The sequence below is a fragment of the Sinocyclocheilus anshuiensis genome, unplaced genomic scaffold (genome assembly GCF_001515605.1).
Source record: "Sinocyclocheilus anshuiensis isolate Anshui unplaced genomic scaffold, SAMN03320099.WGS_v1.1 scaffold862, whole genome shotgun sequence".
NCBI classification, from domain to species: Eukaryota; Metazoa; Chordata; class Actinopteri; order Cypriniformes; family Cyprinidae; genus Sinocyclocheilus; species Sinocyclocheilus anshuiensis.
Window position 1 is genome coordinate 716,832 of NW_015539882.1, and position 12,732 is coordinate 729,563.

The 12,732-nt window shown below is 39.3% G+C and overlaps 1 protein-coding gene across 4 annotated transcripts in view; it reads right to left on the reverse strand.

Annotated features, from left to right (window-relative positions):
* Window positions 1-808: 808 nt before the first annotated feature.
* LOC107685449 (activated CDC42 kinase 1-like) overlaps window positions 809-12,732 on the reverse strand; it is a 12,375-nt gene continuing 451 nt past the window's right edge. The window contains exons 2-18 of one of the 4 annotated variants that reach the window (XM_016482032.1): window positions 11,272-11,430; window positions 9,335-9,512; window positions 8,964-9,034; window positions 8,298-8,525; window positions 8,064-8,216; window positions 6,881-7,158; window positions 6,678-6,804; window positions 6,448-6,594; window positions 6,219-6,313; window positions 5,113-5,307; window positions 4,481-4,572; window positions 4,312-4,356; window positions 3,905-4,227; window positions 2,592-3,635; window positions 2,414-2,509; window positions 2,197-2,324; window positions 809-1,903 (exon numbers count right to left, since the gene is read on the reverse strand). In XM_016482032.1, the coding sequence (XP_016337518.1) occupies window positions 1,897-1,903; window positions 2,197-2,324; window positions 2,414-2,509; window positions 2,592-3,635; window positions 3,905-4,227; window positions 4,312-4,356; window positions 4,481-4,572; window positions 5,113-5,307; window positions 6,219-6,313; window positions 6,448-6,594; window positions 6,678-6,804; window positions 6,881-7,158; window positions 8,064-8,216; window positions 8,298-8,525; window positions 8,964-9,034; window positions 9,335-9,497 (3,192 nt within the window). In that variant the 5' untranslated portion in view covers window positions 9,498-9,512; window positions 11,272-11,430 and the 3' untranslated portion in view covers window positions 809-1,896. Of the gene's footprint in view, window positions 1,904-2,196; window positions 2,325-2,413; window positions 2,510-2,591; window positions 3,636-3,904; window positions 4,228-4,311; window positions 4,357-4,480; window positions 4,573-5,112; window positions 5,308-6,218; window positions 6,314-6,447; window positions 6,595-6,677; window positions 6,805-6,880; window positions 7,159-8,063; window positions 8,217-8,297; window positions 8,526-8,963; window positions 9,035-9,334; window positions 9,513-9,696; window positions 9,750-11,271; window positions 11,431-12,732 lie in introns of those variants that run through there. The other 3 variants (XM_016482031.1, XM_016482030.1, XM_016482033.1) reach the window with 3 other exon arrangements.

Sequence of the window (12,732 nt, forward strand, 5' to 3'; positions counted from 1 at the left end):
AACAACAAATTTTACAACAATTAATTTCAGTAATTTATTCTACTTTTTATATTTTATATAAAGTTAAATGGTGCAGCTCCACTTCAAGGCTCAGTGGGTCCGTATGTTCAGCATTTGCTGTTGAATAGCAGCCATAATTGTTCAAAATCAGGTGAAAGACAGGTGAAATAATTAAACCCCAATCACAGCAGTTTTAAATATTTACTTCATACAAAAATACAGATAGATAATTATACAACAAACATTTAAAAAGCTTTTACAGTAAGCCCAGCATTCTGCCATTCACTTCAGAAAAAGTGGGATGCAACCTACATGAGGTGAGCACTGACACAGGCTATATTCCAAAAACTGAATTGCAACAGCAATTGCATAGACATGAACACAAAACCAGTGCAGGTAAAATATAACTACAATACTGAGCATCTGGACAAGAGGCAGATGAAAATTACAGAGCACAGAGCAGAAGCCTCAATTTGCTTAGCCAGACGTCTGTGTGTGACTGATTTAAAGTGTTTGACATACGGTCGACATGTTCTGACAGAAGAAAAATGCACATAAAAAAGCTGTTATTCAGTTCCATTCATGTAACAGATAAGGTAATTTCATTAACACAAACTTCCCATCTTCACACAGAGACTAAGTAAAGTTTCTGTGATTTATGAACCTGAGCAAAATCGCAAAATGAAATGAAATGAAAAAAGCTCAAAGTTACTTACTTAAAAGTAGCTAAATCAACAACTGAGAACAAATGACATTATGTCTTAAGTGTTCCTGTGGTCAAAAAGACATTGAAGACCAACAACTAACAAGGAAATTAATAAATTAATAATATAGTAGATGCATTTATAAGTGTATTGTCTGTAGTCATCATGGCACATGAAAATGGGTTTATTCTAACATATATCTGGCTACACAAAACTTTGACGTATCTCATCCTCCTCCCAGCTTATTTTGGCCAAGAACTACCCACTTTGAAGGGAAGAGATCATCCTGAGACCATCTAAAATTATTTAAAAAATATAACCAACTGTGGGTGATCTGTGGCTGTGCCGTCCAAGGCTGTGACTATTTATAACACCACTGAATAGAATAAAATGAAAGAAAAAACTAGTAAAGGCTTAAATAAGCAACAACAAGGCCTGTGATCTGCATGCAACATCATATATGAGAGTTAACAGATGTATGAGCATTATCCATAAATAGGAGCATAAAGGTGCGGTCACATTAGCAAAGTTTCAGTGAAATTCACGCAGAAGTCACGTTCACACCAAGCAGCTTTCTAAGGTGTTTTCTTATGTGAAATTCCTGGTCATGTGGATTCCTTTTCAAATGACAGATTTAGCCCATGAAAATCTATCGAACAACTGTAAATGTGACCACACCTTAATGGTCAATACATCCATTCAAAAGGTTATTGTGTCTCTATAGTATACCCTGCAATGTCTTTACATAAAATCAGTTGCATAGTGACCATTACAACTCAGGTCACTCAATAATATTCATTAGCTGTGCTCATAAGATTCACATTGTGTCTACAATTTTCAGATGATCACCTATGCCCCTGGATAAAATATTCTGAATAAATAAACTACAAACATTTTACAGGCTGAAAGTCACATAAGATGCAGTGAAAAGCAAACTTTTCTCTATTTTAAAACTTAAGCAAATATATAAAACACAATCTGATGTACATGGTTCAACTGTTCACATTGCACTGTTGTACTTCAAGTAAGTGAATTTTGCATTTGTCTTGCATTGATTATAAGAAGTAAAGCAATGAACATTCAAATGACCAGCAAATATCTACTGGTCCAGAGTCAATGAGCTGTAGATGAAACTCAATTCTCATTAGCTGCAGTGGAATGGAGATCAGCTCTGTTCTTCTACTTCCCGCCATTAGAACCTGACACAAATCAGAGAGATATCAGTGAGATGATGAATGTATTTTTTCTACTTTCTTTGTTTCTGCATAACACAAAAGAAGACATTTGAAGAGTTTTTTTTCCATGCAATGAAAGTCAATGGGGTCCAAAACAACACTGGACTCCATTGATTTTCATTGTATGAACAAAAAAAGAGACATTTTTCAAATGTTCTTTTTTATGTTCCACAGAAGTCATACAGTTTTGGAATGATATTAGGGTAAGTAAATGTTGACAATTTAAATTTTTGATCCATTTAATCATCATATACTACCTATGTCTAGATGGACCGTAGGAGTCCAGCATTTGGGTGCTGGCTTGCTCCAGATTCCAGTTACATCTCTCCAGAGCTTCCATGCATTCAGGCCGAGCCTTCAAACCCAGTCGAAACAACTGCTCCACCTACATCAGAAATCAGTATATATGTAAATGCTCTTTTATTATCCATGAGTACTTCCCTATTTTGAGTCTGAAAAGAAGAACACAGATACCTTCAGATATTTCACGGCCTCCTGAGCGTTCCAGCCGTGTGCTTGAAGGACCGTTTGACACTCCTCTACAGTCACTCCATGTACTGCCTCCTGCACCTACAGAAATACCCAATCGGTCATCTCAGAATACCATGACATCATTGAGTAGCCAATGGTGAGAGCATATTGAGTTGCTTACTTGTTGGAGCATTACACGGTTGTAGGCACCTGCTTGGGTGCTGCTCGGCCAGGCAAGACTGTTGGAGGTCCCACTGGTGTGGCTTGGGAAGGCATTGGGCTTGTTAACTTGCTGTTGAACCATGGGTCTCACAGTGGCCATATTTGTCGTTTTTTTCTCCTCGTTTCCTTCAGAGTCCTTTAAGAACTTGTCGTACTTGTCCAGGTATGCCGGTTTCTCAGGTAGCAAGTAGTAATGAGTGCTGCTGGCCTTCACGCCACCGTACACGATAGGAAGGATGCATGGACTCTTGGCTGGAGTTTGGGCTACTTGAGTAGAGCCGTACTGAGAAATTGTAGTGGTGGCCGTGGACGTAGAAGACATGGTGGAGGAACTGGATGGCGCGGAAGAATAAGAAGACGGGGACAGGCAGGAACCCAGAGATCCAACACAACAGAGGCTGGACCTTTGCTGAGGGGAGCCGCCTTGTGGCACCATAGGGCTTGGTGCCCGAGAGTTGGGTTGAGATAGAGCGTGAACCCTTGGGGGTATCTGAGGCGGACATCGGCTCCCGTCTTCACTGTCTCCAAGGGAAACTGACAATCTGCTGCTGTATATTCCTGCCCGCTTAGAGGGCCGCATGGGCAGGATGGGGATTCTTGGAGGGATTTGAGGCTTGTCCTCATAGGAGGAGGGCAGGATGATCTGGCGGTGCGGGGCGAGAGCTGAAGGAGTCAGGAGGGGTGAAGAAGGGAGGGAAAGTCCGGTTGGAGGGACCCGAAGCTTCACCATCACCTCCCTTTGTAGCTCCTTGAAGATGTCTGCTGATTGGGAAAAGGAGTGGGTTTCCTCAGCATGCTTGGTTGGTAGAAAGAGATTGTCCTCAACACTGCATTTACCATCGATTTTAACGCCATCTTCTGATTGTGTCTGTTCGGACACTATGTCTTCCTGTGACACAGATGCATTTATGGAGCTTACTTCCATGTCTTCTTGCTCTGCACACTCAACAGCCACCTCGTCGTATGCCGGAAGAGGAGGCAGGGGCCATATGTCCCAATCCACCACTGGAGTAGGGTGCATGGGGTTTGGCAGGGCTCGATTGGGGAGTGGGTTTCCTCAGCATGCTTGGTTGGTAGAAAGAGATTGTCCTCAACACTGCATTTACCATCGATTTTAACGCCATCTTCTGATTGTGTCTGTTCGGACACTATGTCTTCCTGTGACACAGATGCATTTATGGAGCTTACTTCCATGTCTTCTTGCTCTGCACACTCAACAGCCACCTCGTCGTATGCCGGAAGAGGAGGCAGGGGCCATATGTCCCAATCCACCACTGGAGTAGGGTGCATGGGGTTTGGCAGGGCTCGATTGGGGCTCTGCGGCGGCGCCATATCCAAGATTGAAGCGGCGTAGGTACCAGGTGGCTTCGCTGTGCTGGGGTTGGGTGTCTCGGTAATGGGGGAAGGTGATGTAGAGCTGAAACTATCATCTCCAAAGTCAATGAGCGAGACTTCGCTAAGGCGGTCGCTCGGACTAGTGCTTTCCCAAGGGCGGAGGCGCAAACTCAGGTACGTGGGAGTCTTAAGAGAGAGCTTCTTCACGCCTGTCACTATCAGATCATCATCGTCGTCCAGCACAGAGTCGTAAAATGGTTCTGGGATCAAGCCATTGGGCAAAACTTTAGGAAATTTCCTTTTGTAATGCAGTGATTGCAGTGAAGAAGAGAAATGGTTCTTACTCTTAAGAAGAACGGCTGGTTTAGGAGGTCTAGGAGGAGGTTGTTCTGACACAACAGTTGAAGCAGAAAAGATCAGATGGAAAAAAAGATAAGCAGAGCAAAAGAGAGAAGTGGTGAATCTGAAGAGGAACAGAACAGCCCAACTCAACAAGATCAAGTGACTGCTTACTTTTAGCCCGGTTTGGAAGTTTAGTGGGCTTGGCTGCATTTGAATCCATCCCAAGAACATCTGGTGGATCCATGGGATTACCAAGGTACAGACTGAACACAAAGCACACTGGATAAATAACAAAATCCACCTCTATATATATTTTCACAAGTTTTCCAGTGGTTCCCAACAAGGGAGCCGGGGCCCACTAGGGGGACCTCTAATTTAAATTAAAAAGCTAAAAAACACATAAAATAAAGAAGTAAACTGAAAATTATTTCTTATATAATATAATATAATAAAAATTATATATATCTATAATTTTCCCCTCAATAACTGTTGTTTTTAATTGAAGATCATTTTGTCCTTTGTCCCAAAACATGGTTAATTAATATATCAAAGCTTCCAGTTTCTGCTAATACAAAAAGTTTGAAAACACAGCAGAAATACAGAAAATAACCTGTATTGAGAAGCCTTAGAATATTGTGCCAACAGGGGATTTTGAGTGAAAAAGGTTGAGAATTGCTAGTTTAGAATAATATATTGCTGCTCTCTAGTGGTGAACACAAGTAAAGCAGTCTGTTCCCTGAGAGATCAATATTCCATAGAGTCTGTTAACAAAAGGTCACTCATATATGGTCATGGTATCTTACTCATCAATCTTGTCAGGGGCACCCCAGCTACGATGTGGGTCTGTGTCTCCATGGCCTGTGTGGATGAAACTGTGCTTGAGAGGTCGGCTGATGTCGTGAGCAGACAGACCGGCCACAGAGGTCACCACGTTCCTAGGGAACTGTCCTACCTTCAGGGTCTGTCTGTTCTGACCCCTCCACCAGTAGTTCTCTGCTCTGCATCATATAAAAAAGGGTTTAAAAATAGATTTAAAACCTTGTTGTAAAGGTGGCTGTTCAGCATTCATGTTTATAGCATAAACGGTGCAGGACACCTACACAATGAAGTTTATTACTTTAAGGAGTTATGGGTTCTTTAACATCATCACAAATAATTTAATTTATAAAGGCAGCCAAATAATTAAATGTATTTAAATAACTGTTTTTTATATTAGCATTGTACAAGCGCAAATTATTAAGATATTATCTGGAAAACATATACTTGGTAAGAAAGGAAGGGAAAAGAGAGATGAATACTATATTAAAAAAAAGTGACGTGACATGTGGAATTAGTGCTCTGCATTTAACCCATCCAAAGTGCACACACACCGTGAACACACACCCGGAGCAGTTTGCAGCCATTTATGCTGCGGCGCCCGGGGAGCAGTTGGGGGTTTGGTGCCTTGCTCAAGGGCACCTCAGTCGTGGTATTGAAGGTGGGAGAGAGCGCTGTACATTCACTCCCCCCACCTACAATCCCTGCCGGTACGAGACTCGAACCCGCAACCAAAAGCCACGACTTCCCCTTAATTATATATATATATATATATAAGATTAATGTCAATAGATTAAATTAATCTTATGATTATCAAGTTTTTTTTTATCAAATTCTGTAAAAGTGTTACATGTTTTTGAGTTAATGTGAGTTACTAAATATTAATTTTATCTTCATTTTAACACACATTAACAAGCTTATGTAAACATCCTTATTTTTTATTATTTTCCGAAATTATTTTCTTATTTTCTTTTCTTAAAATGTAATTTTCTTTCCTGAACGGTAGGTTGACAGTGACCACATGATACTGTTGCACCTCACATCTGGCTGAGCAAAAAAACGAATTGACAAAACCACCAAAATATGTCCTCACCTTCCCTCAATTATTGTGATGATGTCGTTAGCATGAATATTAAGTTTGTCTGGCTCATCAAAGTCCTGCAGTGCCCTCATGTCTGTGGGCATTGTCTATAAGCAAATTAGAAAGACTTAATTAATTAAAAAAACAATAATTATTTTGACATTCTTGTGGACATGCAAGACCTTGACAAAAGGATGTTCTATCCATTATCGCCATCTGCTGTTACTATCCCACAGTTTACCTCCACAAGGAAGTCCCTGAGGGACACAAATGTCGGTCTGTCCTCAGGTTTGGGCGACCAGCACTGCAGCATGACGTTATAAATGTCCTGTGGACAGTCTTCTGGTTTGATAAGCCTCTCTCCCTCCCTATCGATCTTATGGAGAATCTATACACAAGGACACACATATAAATGTCACACAAACTTTACTTACAGAAAAATAGATTTGAGGCTCAAGTATGAGTGTATACCTGGCTACCATTGAGTCCAACCCAAGGTTCCTGTCCATGAGTGAACATTTCCCACAATGTTACTCCAAACATCCAAGTGTCACTGGCATGGGAGAAGGTTCGGGTCTTTAGGCTTTCTGGAGCACACCTGCAACGCACAGAGCATGTTGACATGGGCTGAGGGAATTAATAGTAAGTAGAAGGTGGTATATTATTCTTCTCACCAGGCAAAGGGGACTTTGTGATGCTCCTGCATCACATAATGTTCATCGTTCTTAGGCAAGGCCCTCATTAGGCCGAAGTCACCAATTTTGATGAGGTCATTGGAGGCTAAAAGGATGTTGCGTGCAGCCAGGTCTCTGTGAATGAATCGTTGGGACTCCAGGTACGCCATGCCACAGGCGATCTGAACAGCGTAATGGCACAGCACTGATATCAAAATATGACCCTGACGCTTCCTCAAGCGGTCTAACAAAGAACCCAATGGGGCAAGTTCTGTCACCTGAAACACAAAAATAATAGACAAAGTGCTTTAAAATGATAGCTCAAAAAGTGAAACTTTCATATATTCTAGATTCATTACATGTAAAGTAAAATATTTCAAAAGTTTTTCTGTTTTAATTTTGATGATTACAGCTTACAGTTCATGAAAGTGAAAAATCCAGTATCTCAAAATATTAGAATATTTACATTTGAGTTTCATTAAATGACCATCCCTACAGTATAAATTCCGTATATTTCTTGTTCTTTGAAACCACAATAATGGGGAAGACTGCTGGTCCAGAAGACAATCATTGACACCCTCCACGAAGAGGGTAAGTCACAGAAGGTCATTACTGAAAGGGGTGGTTGTTCACAGAGTACTGTATCAAAGCATATTAAAGGGGTCATATGATGCTGCTAAAAAGAACATTATTTGGTGTATTTGGTGTAATGAAATGTGTTTATGCAAATGAACACACTTTAAAGAACTTGAACTTTTCTGTTTTGCAAATCCTTTTTTTGATTGATCTTAGGAAATATTCAAATATTTTGAGATACTGGATTTTTAACTTTCATGAGCTGTAAACTCTAATCATCAAAATTAAAACAAAAAAACTTTTGAAATGTTTTACTTTACATGTAATGAATCTAGAATATATGAAAGTTTAACTTTTTGAAATAAGTTTTAAGAAGAAAATTATAAGAAGAAAACTTATTCACGATATTCAAATTTCTTGAGATGCACCAGTATATATATACTGTATATATATATATATATATATATATGAAAAACGTAGTGACCTCAAACTTTTGAACGGTAGTGTGGTTCAGTCTGATTTAATGTAGAAACGTAGTTGTATTTTAAACATGTTTTTTTTGCTGGTCCAAAATGCCATTTTTAGTACTTAAATTATCATTCCTCACCATCTTCATGGGGTGTGTGAGGACAACCCCATAGAGACGAATGAGATTGTGGTGGTCCAGGGAATGCATGGCGTTAACTTCCCTTATGAAGTCATCTAGACCTTCATCCTGTTCCAACAGGTCTGTCTTCAGGCACTTCACAGCCACACTCAGCTACAGCACAGGAAGAAACACTATACATTATATTTACTATAATTACTATCTCATCATTACTAGTGTCACTTATTTTCCTACCACTCTTCCAGACGGGGCCTGCCATTCTCCACGTTTCACCACTCCGAAAGAGCCGTCTCCCAGTTTCTCGTAGAGCGTGACGTCTCTGTCACTGATGAGGCAGGTGAGATTGGCTGGCTGGCCATCTGGTTGGGTTGAGGATGGGGAGGAGCTGCGGAACACCGCTGGGGTCTGGGAATCGGACTCAGGCCGCTTCCCGGTGAACACCTGCTGGCCCAAGCACAGAGACTACAGCTGAGGGTGATTCCACCTGCCTCTGTCTTAAAGATGCAATAGCTCCTCATTCAGTAAAACATGTCACTCATATGCCTGGAAGACATCTGTGATTATCGATATGAAGCTCAGATGCTCAAACGGCTTTGAAATCATCCACAAATTACTTCAGACTTGATAAGGTCAAGAAATAGCTGATGTAAAATGCAAAAGGTTTCTTGATCTTAAATAGTGTTGCCATGGTAAAACATCAAAATTTAACTCTTCTGGGATGTTTTGTGGCTCTTCACATGATTAAAATGTCATGAAATTTACACACAATGATACACTTAGATGTAGCCAAAAATTAAGAAATGGATGTGGAGGGGAGGCTCTATAGCGCCCCCTTTTGACTGAAGCGAAGTCGGTTTTACCTACAATCAGACATTTTTCATTTCTGAATGCACACCATACCTTGCTCATCCATGACTTCCGTTTACACATTGCCCTTCTCCTTTTCACTGCCTCCCACAGTCGTCTCTGACCTGCAGAGCGAGAGATAGAATAAAAAATGCCAGGAGGTCTAAATATATTAAACATGTTCAATATACAATATAATAAAATGTACTATAATATTCACCTAATCGTTTATATTATATTATATATTATATTTATTATTATACAGTGCTGTCTAAATCAATCAATCAATCAAAATATAAGTCCAAATAAATAATAAACATATACATTATTATTAATAATAAAATACTTAAAAAAATAATGAATAAATACATTTTCCAACATTCAAACTCCTCTCACACGCTTCAAACACATGCTACCCCACTCACCGGGGCGGCCCATGCCAATCTTTTCAAGGTCCTCATTTTTGACATAGTCAAAGTGTGAGAGACGAGTGACATTGAGCTCATCACGAATACGCATGAAGTACTGCTGAAGCTGCACTTCAGTGAGCAGCTCCATGAGCCACTCCGTTCCCTCTTCAGACTGCATGTCTCCACCGTCCGGCTGCACACACAAAACATAAGACATATTGTTTTAAGCATAAACAATCTTATTATCCTCCACAATTCTGCTTCTCAAGCAAACCTATCTTATTTTAAGCTTTTTTTTTAGATATTTTTATTGGAAAACCAGACAAAAACACAGTTATTTTTTCTGTGTAGAGAAAACAGTAAACCTCAACTTTTACCTCATCTTTTACATTATAGTGCCGCTGGTATTCGGAGACCGCCGCCATTTCTACATGGAAAGCAGTGCTTTCAGGCAGTGTGTGTATGAGTGAACCACACTCCCTCGGGGTGTCCTGTTTTCACAGTAAACTGTCGAGCGTCTCCTCTAATCTGTGAGATATATTTGGTTGATTCTTCTTCTTCCCATCAGCAGCTACAAAAGCTCTCTCTTTTATAAGCTAAAGTCAAGAATAAAGTGAGTAATCTGATTCCTCGACCAAACAATAGTTGCAATCTCATGTGAAATTGTGTCTTCTGTTGCAAAACCTCTGCCCAGCCTCCGGAGAATTAAGTGTGAAAGATTATTCCCACCCTTTTAGATGAATTAATCAGTGCAGACAGTGCCTTAAATCCAGTTAATTTCAGCCATGTCTTGTCTTCCAAACATGTCAGCATCCATCTTCAGTCTCATCTCCTTACGTCTCCAGTCTCAGTCAGATGAATAAAAAGAAGTTCACAGCTTGTTAACAGTAAGGTATTTCCATCCATTATTAGTGCTTTTTCCAGAAGCAGCATTTTGCTTTCCCTTGCTGAGTCACTGCAGCAGCAGTACGAGTGCAGCAGACCTCAAACACAATCCTTAAATGCAGTATTGCTGTATAAAACTGAATGTGCTCTAAGTGCTTACCGTCACACTGCTTAACCTCACACCCCCAATAAAGAAAAAAAAAACATGAAAGTGTTATATTGACATATGTCAACATTATCAGATTGACCTTTTGCTTTTATTTGTCACAATATTTAACAATTTTTTTTAATTTAAATTTTTTCCTTTTTTGTGACAGGAAATGACACCACATTACATGACAGCGCATTTACACTACAATGAATGGATAGCTAGATAGATAGATAGATGGATTTAACATAAATATACACAGACAATATACACAATTAGCCTAACAATCAGAACCAATTCCATTCCAGAGAGCCGTATAATATAGAGAGAGGCTGTCAAAACATCATTGATTATTTTGAGGAAATGTACATCAGGACATGATGACCCATTCACTGATGAATTATGCAGCCTCCCATGTGAGTAAGAGACAGCACACCCAGAATTAAAACTGTCCACAGATGTACAAAACCATATTTATTCACACATTCTCACCAAACACCTAAACCATCAGAAACCACCCACTGAGCGTGATGGCAGCACATCATAACTATGACAATGACGCAGTAACCCTTGGCAACTAGAGCATGACTAAGAGGAGCAGACAGAACGCCACATGGCATCTCTTTCCCTTCTAGAGATGCCCTACGCACATTTATGAGGACACAGTTGTAGGAGGCAGGGTGGTTGGAAATGTACACCCTTTGAAACTCTGATACTGTAGAATAAGATATGTAACAGACTCACACTGGCCTTATGAAGACATACAGCACATATAGGAACAGTATCCTAAATATTTCATAACCCATTTAAACAATTCAGTCTTTTATTCGGGACATTCTAAGTTTAGAGAACAAAATATAGTCGTGTTTATTGACCTTAGTATAGAAATTTATGATAAAGTGCTGTCCAGTGGTCTTACCAAGTTGTAGGTCAGTCCTGAGGTCTTCAGAAATTGTCCACTAAATACAAGCTGATGTCAGGGACGATCCTCCTGCGGTCCAGTGTTTGACAGGGCCATGACAAGCACATATGAGCCAAATCAAGGCTGCTTCTGACTAGTCAACATCAAGCTGCAAAACTGCGGAGATGAATTATCATAGAAGGAGGTGAGCTGTTATAACCTTGTTACAATGTGTCCTTACAAACATCTGACATCACTGCAGAGATTCACATACATATGTATATAGGAGAAGGATTGTGAATCATTTAAACATCATCCAGTGAATCATCACTGAACCGCTCTCTTTTGAATCAAGTGACTGCTTTCCTGCCTTGATAATACAAACAACAAATAGCAAAAAGGCCAGGCTGTGAAGGAGCATTTCATTGGTCGAGCTGACTGAACGAGTCAGTGTTTTCGATCTGAATTTGAGCGAAGTTGAACAATTTGAACTGGGACATCTCATTTGTTCATATCTATTGTGCTTCGTTGTGATTTGTGATGTTTCTGTAGTCTATTTGTAAATTAGTAGACATGCAAATTAATTATGATTGTTTTGGTTGCGAAGGACTGTATTAATAGTCAAATGATACAATGAGTAAATTCAGTAAATGATTCAATGAGGCATTCATTCATAATGCAAGAAACACTCAAACCCCATGCTGGCATAAAGATAGCCTTCATTGATCAAATCAGCATTCAAATTTGAATTAATATTTTTGGAGAACTGATTCAAAAGATTCAAATCACTTTAAGGAATCTAAGTCAGTGTTATGAAAATACTATTAGTGTTTCTTTATATTTAGAATTTTCAGCATTTTAGTTAATTTAGTTGTTTTTGTCATTTTATTAGTTATATGTTTTATATGTCTTTATAGTTCTTATTCATTTTTTATTTCAGTTTTAGTTTTAATTATTTTAGTAGGCTACATTAAGTTAAACTAGACTAAATGGAAGAAATGCATCTTTGGCAACAAGCTGATACAAAATAAGTTGAAGCTTTTAAAATATTTTATTTCAGTTACGGTTTATTTAAAGTATTTTTTAAATGGTTTTAGTTGTGAACACACCAGATTAGATATTAATACATCTCCAACCAGATAGTTGGGATAATGAGCTGGGGCTATAACTGTTTATTGTATGTAACTGAATAATGAATAAATTACATTATTGAACAACAGCGGTTTTGCCATATTGATGTGATACCACGTTGCCTATTTCTTTTATTACAGCATCATTAAGAGAAATTTAGCTTAGATCTTCCAGAAATATTAATCAGAACCGATCCAAAAGGAAATATAAAATCGTATTTAGTTTCCCATGTGGAAACCATTAGCGTTTTTGAGTCCGCTCGGGGCCATGCTGTCTAGGAAGGCAGCGCGCTAGGTTTTGAGACACATCCACTGTCTTCTTTATATTCAGATACAGAATCGGACATAA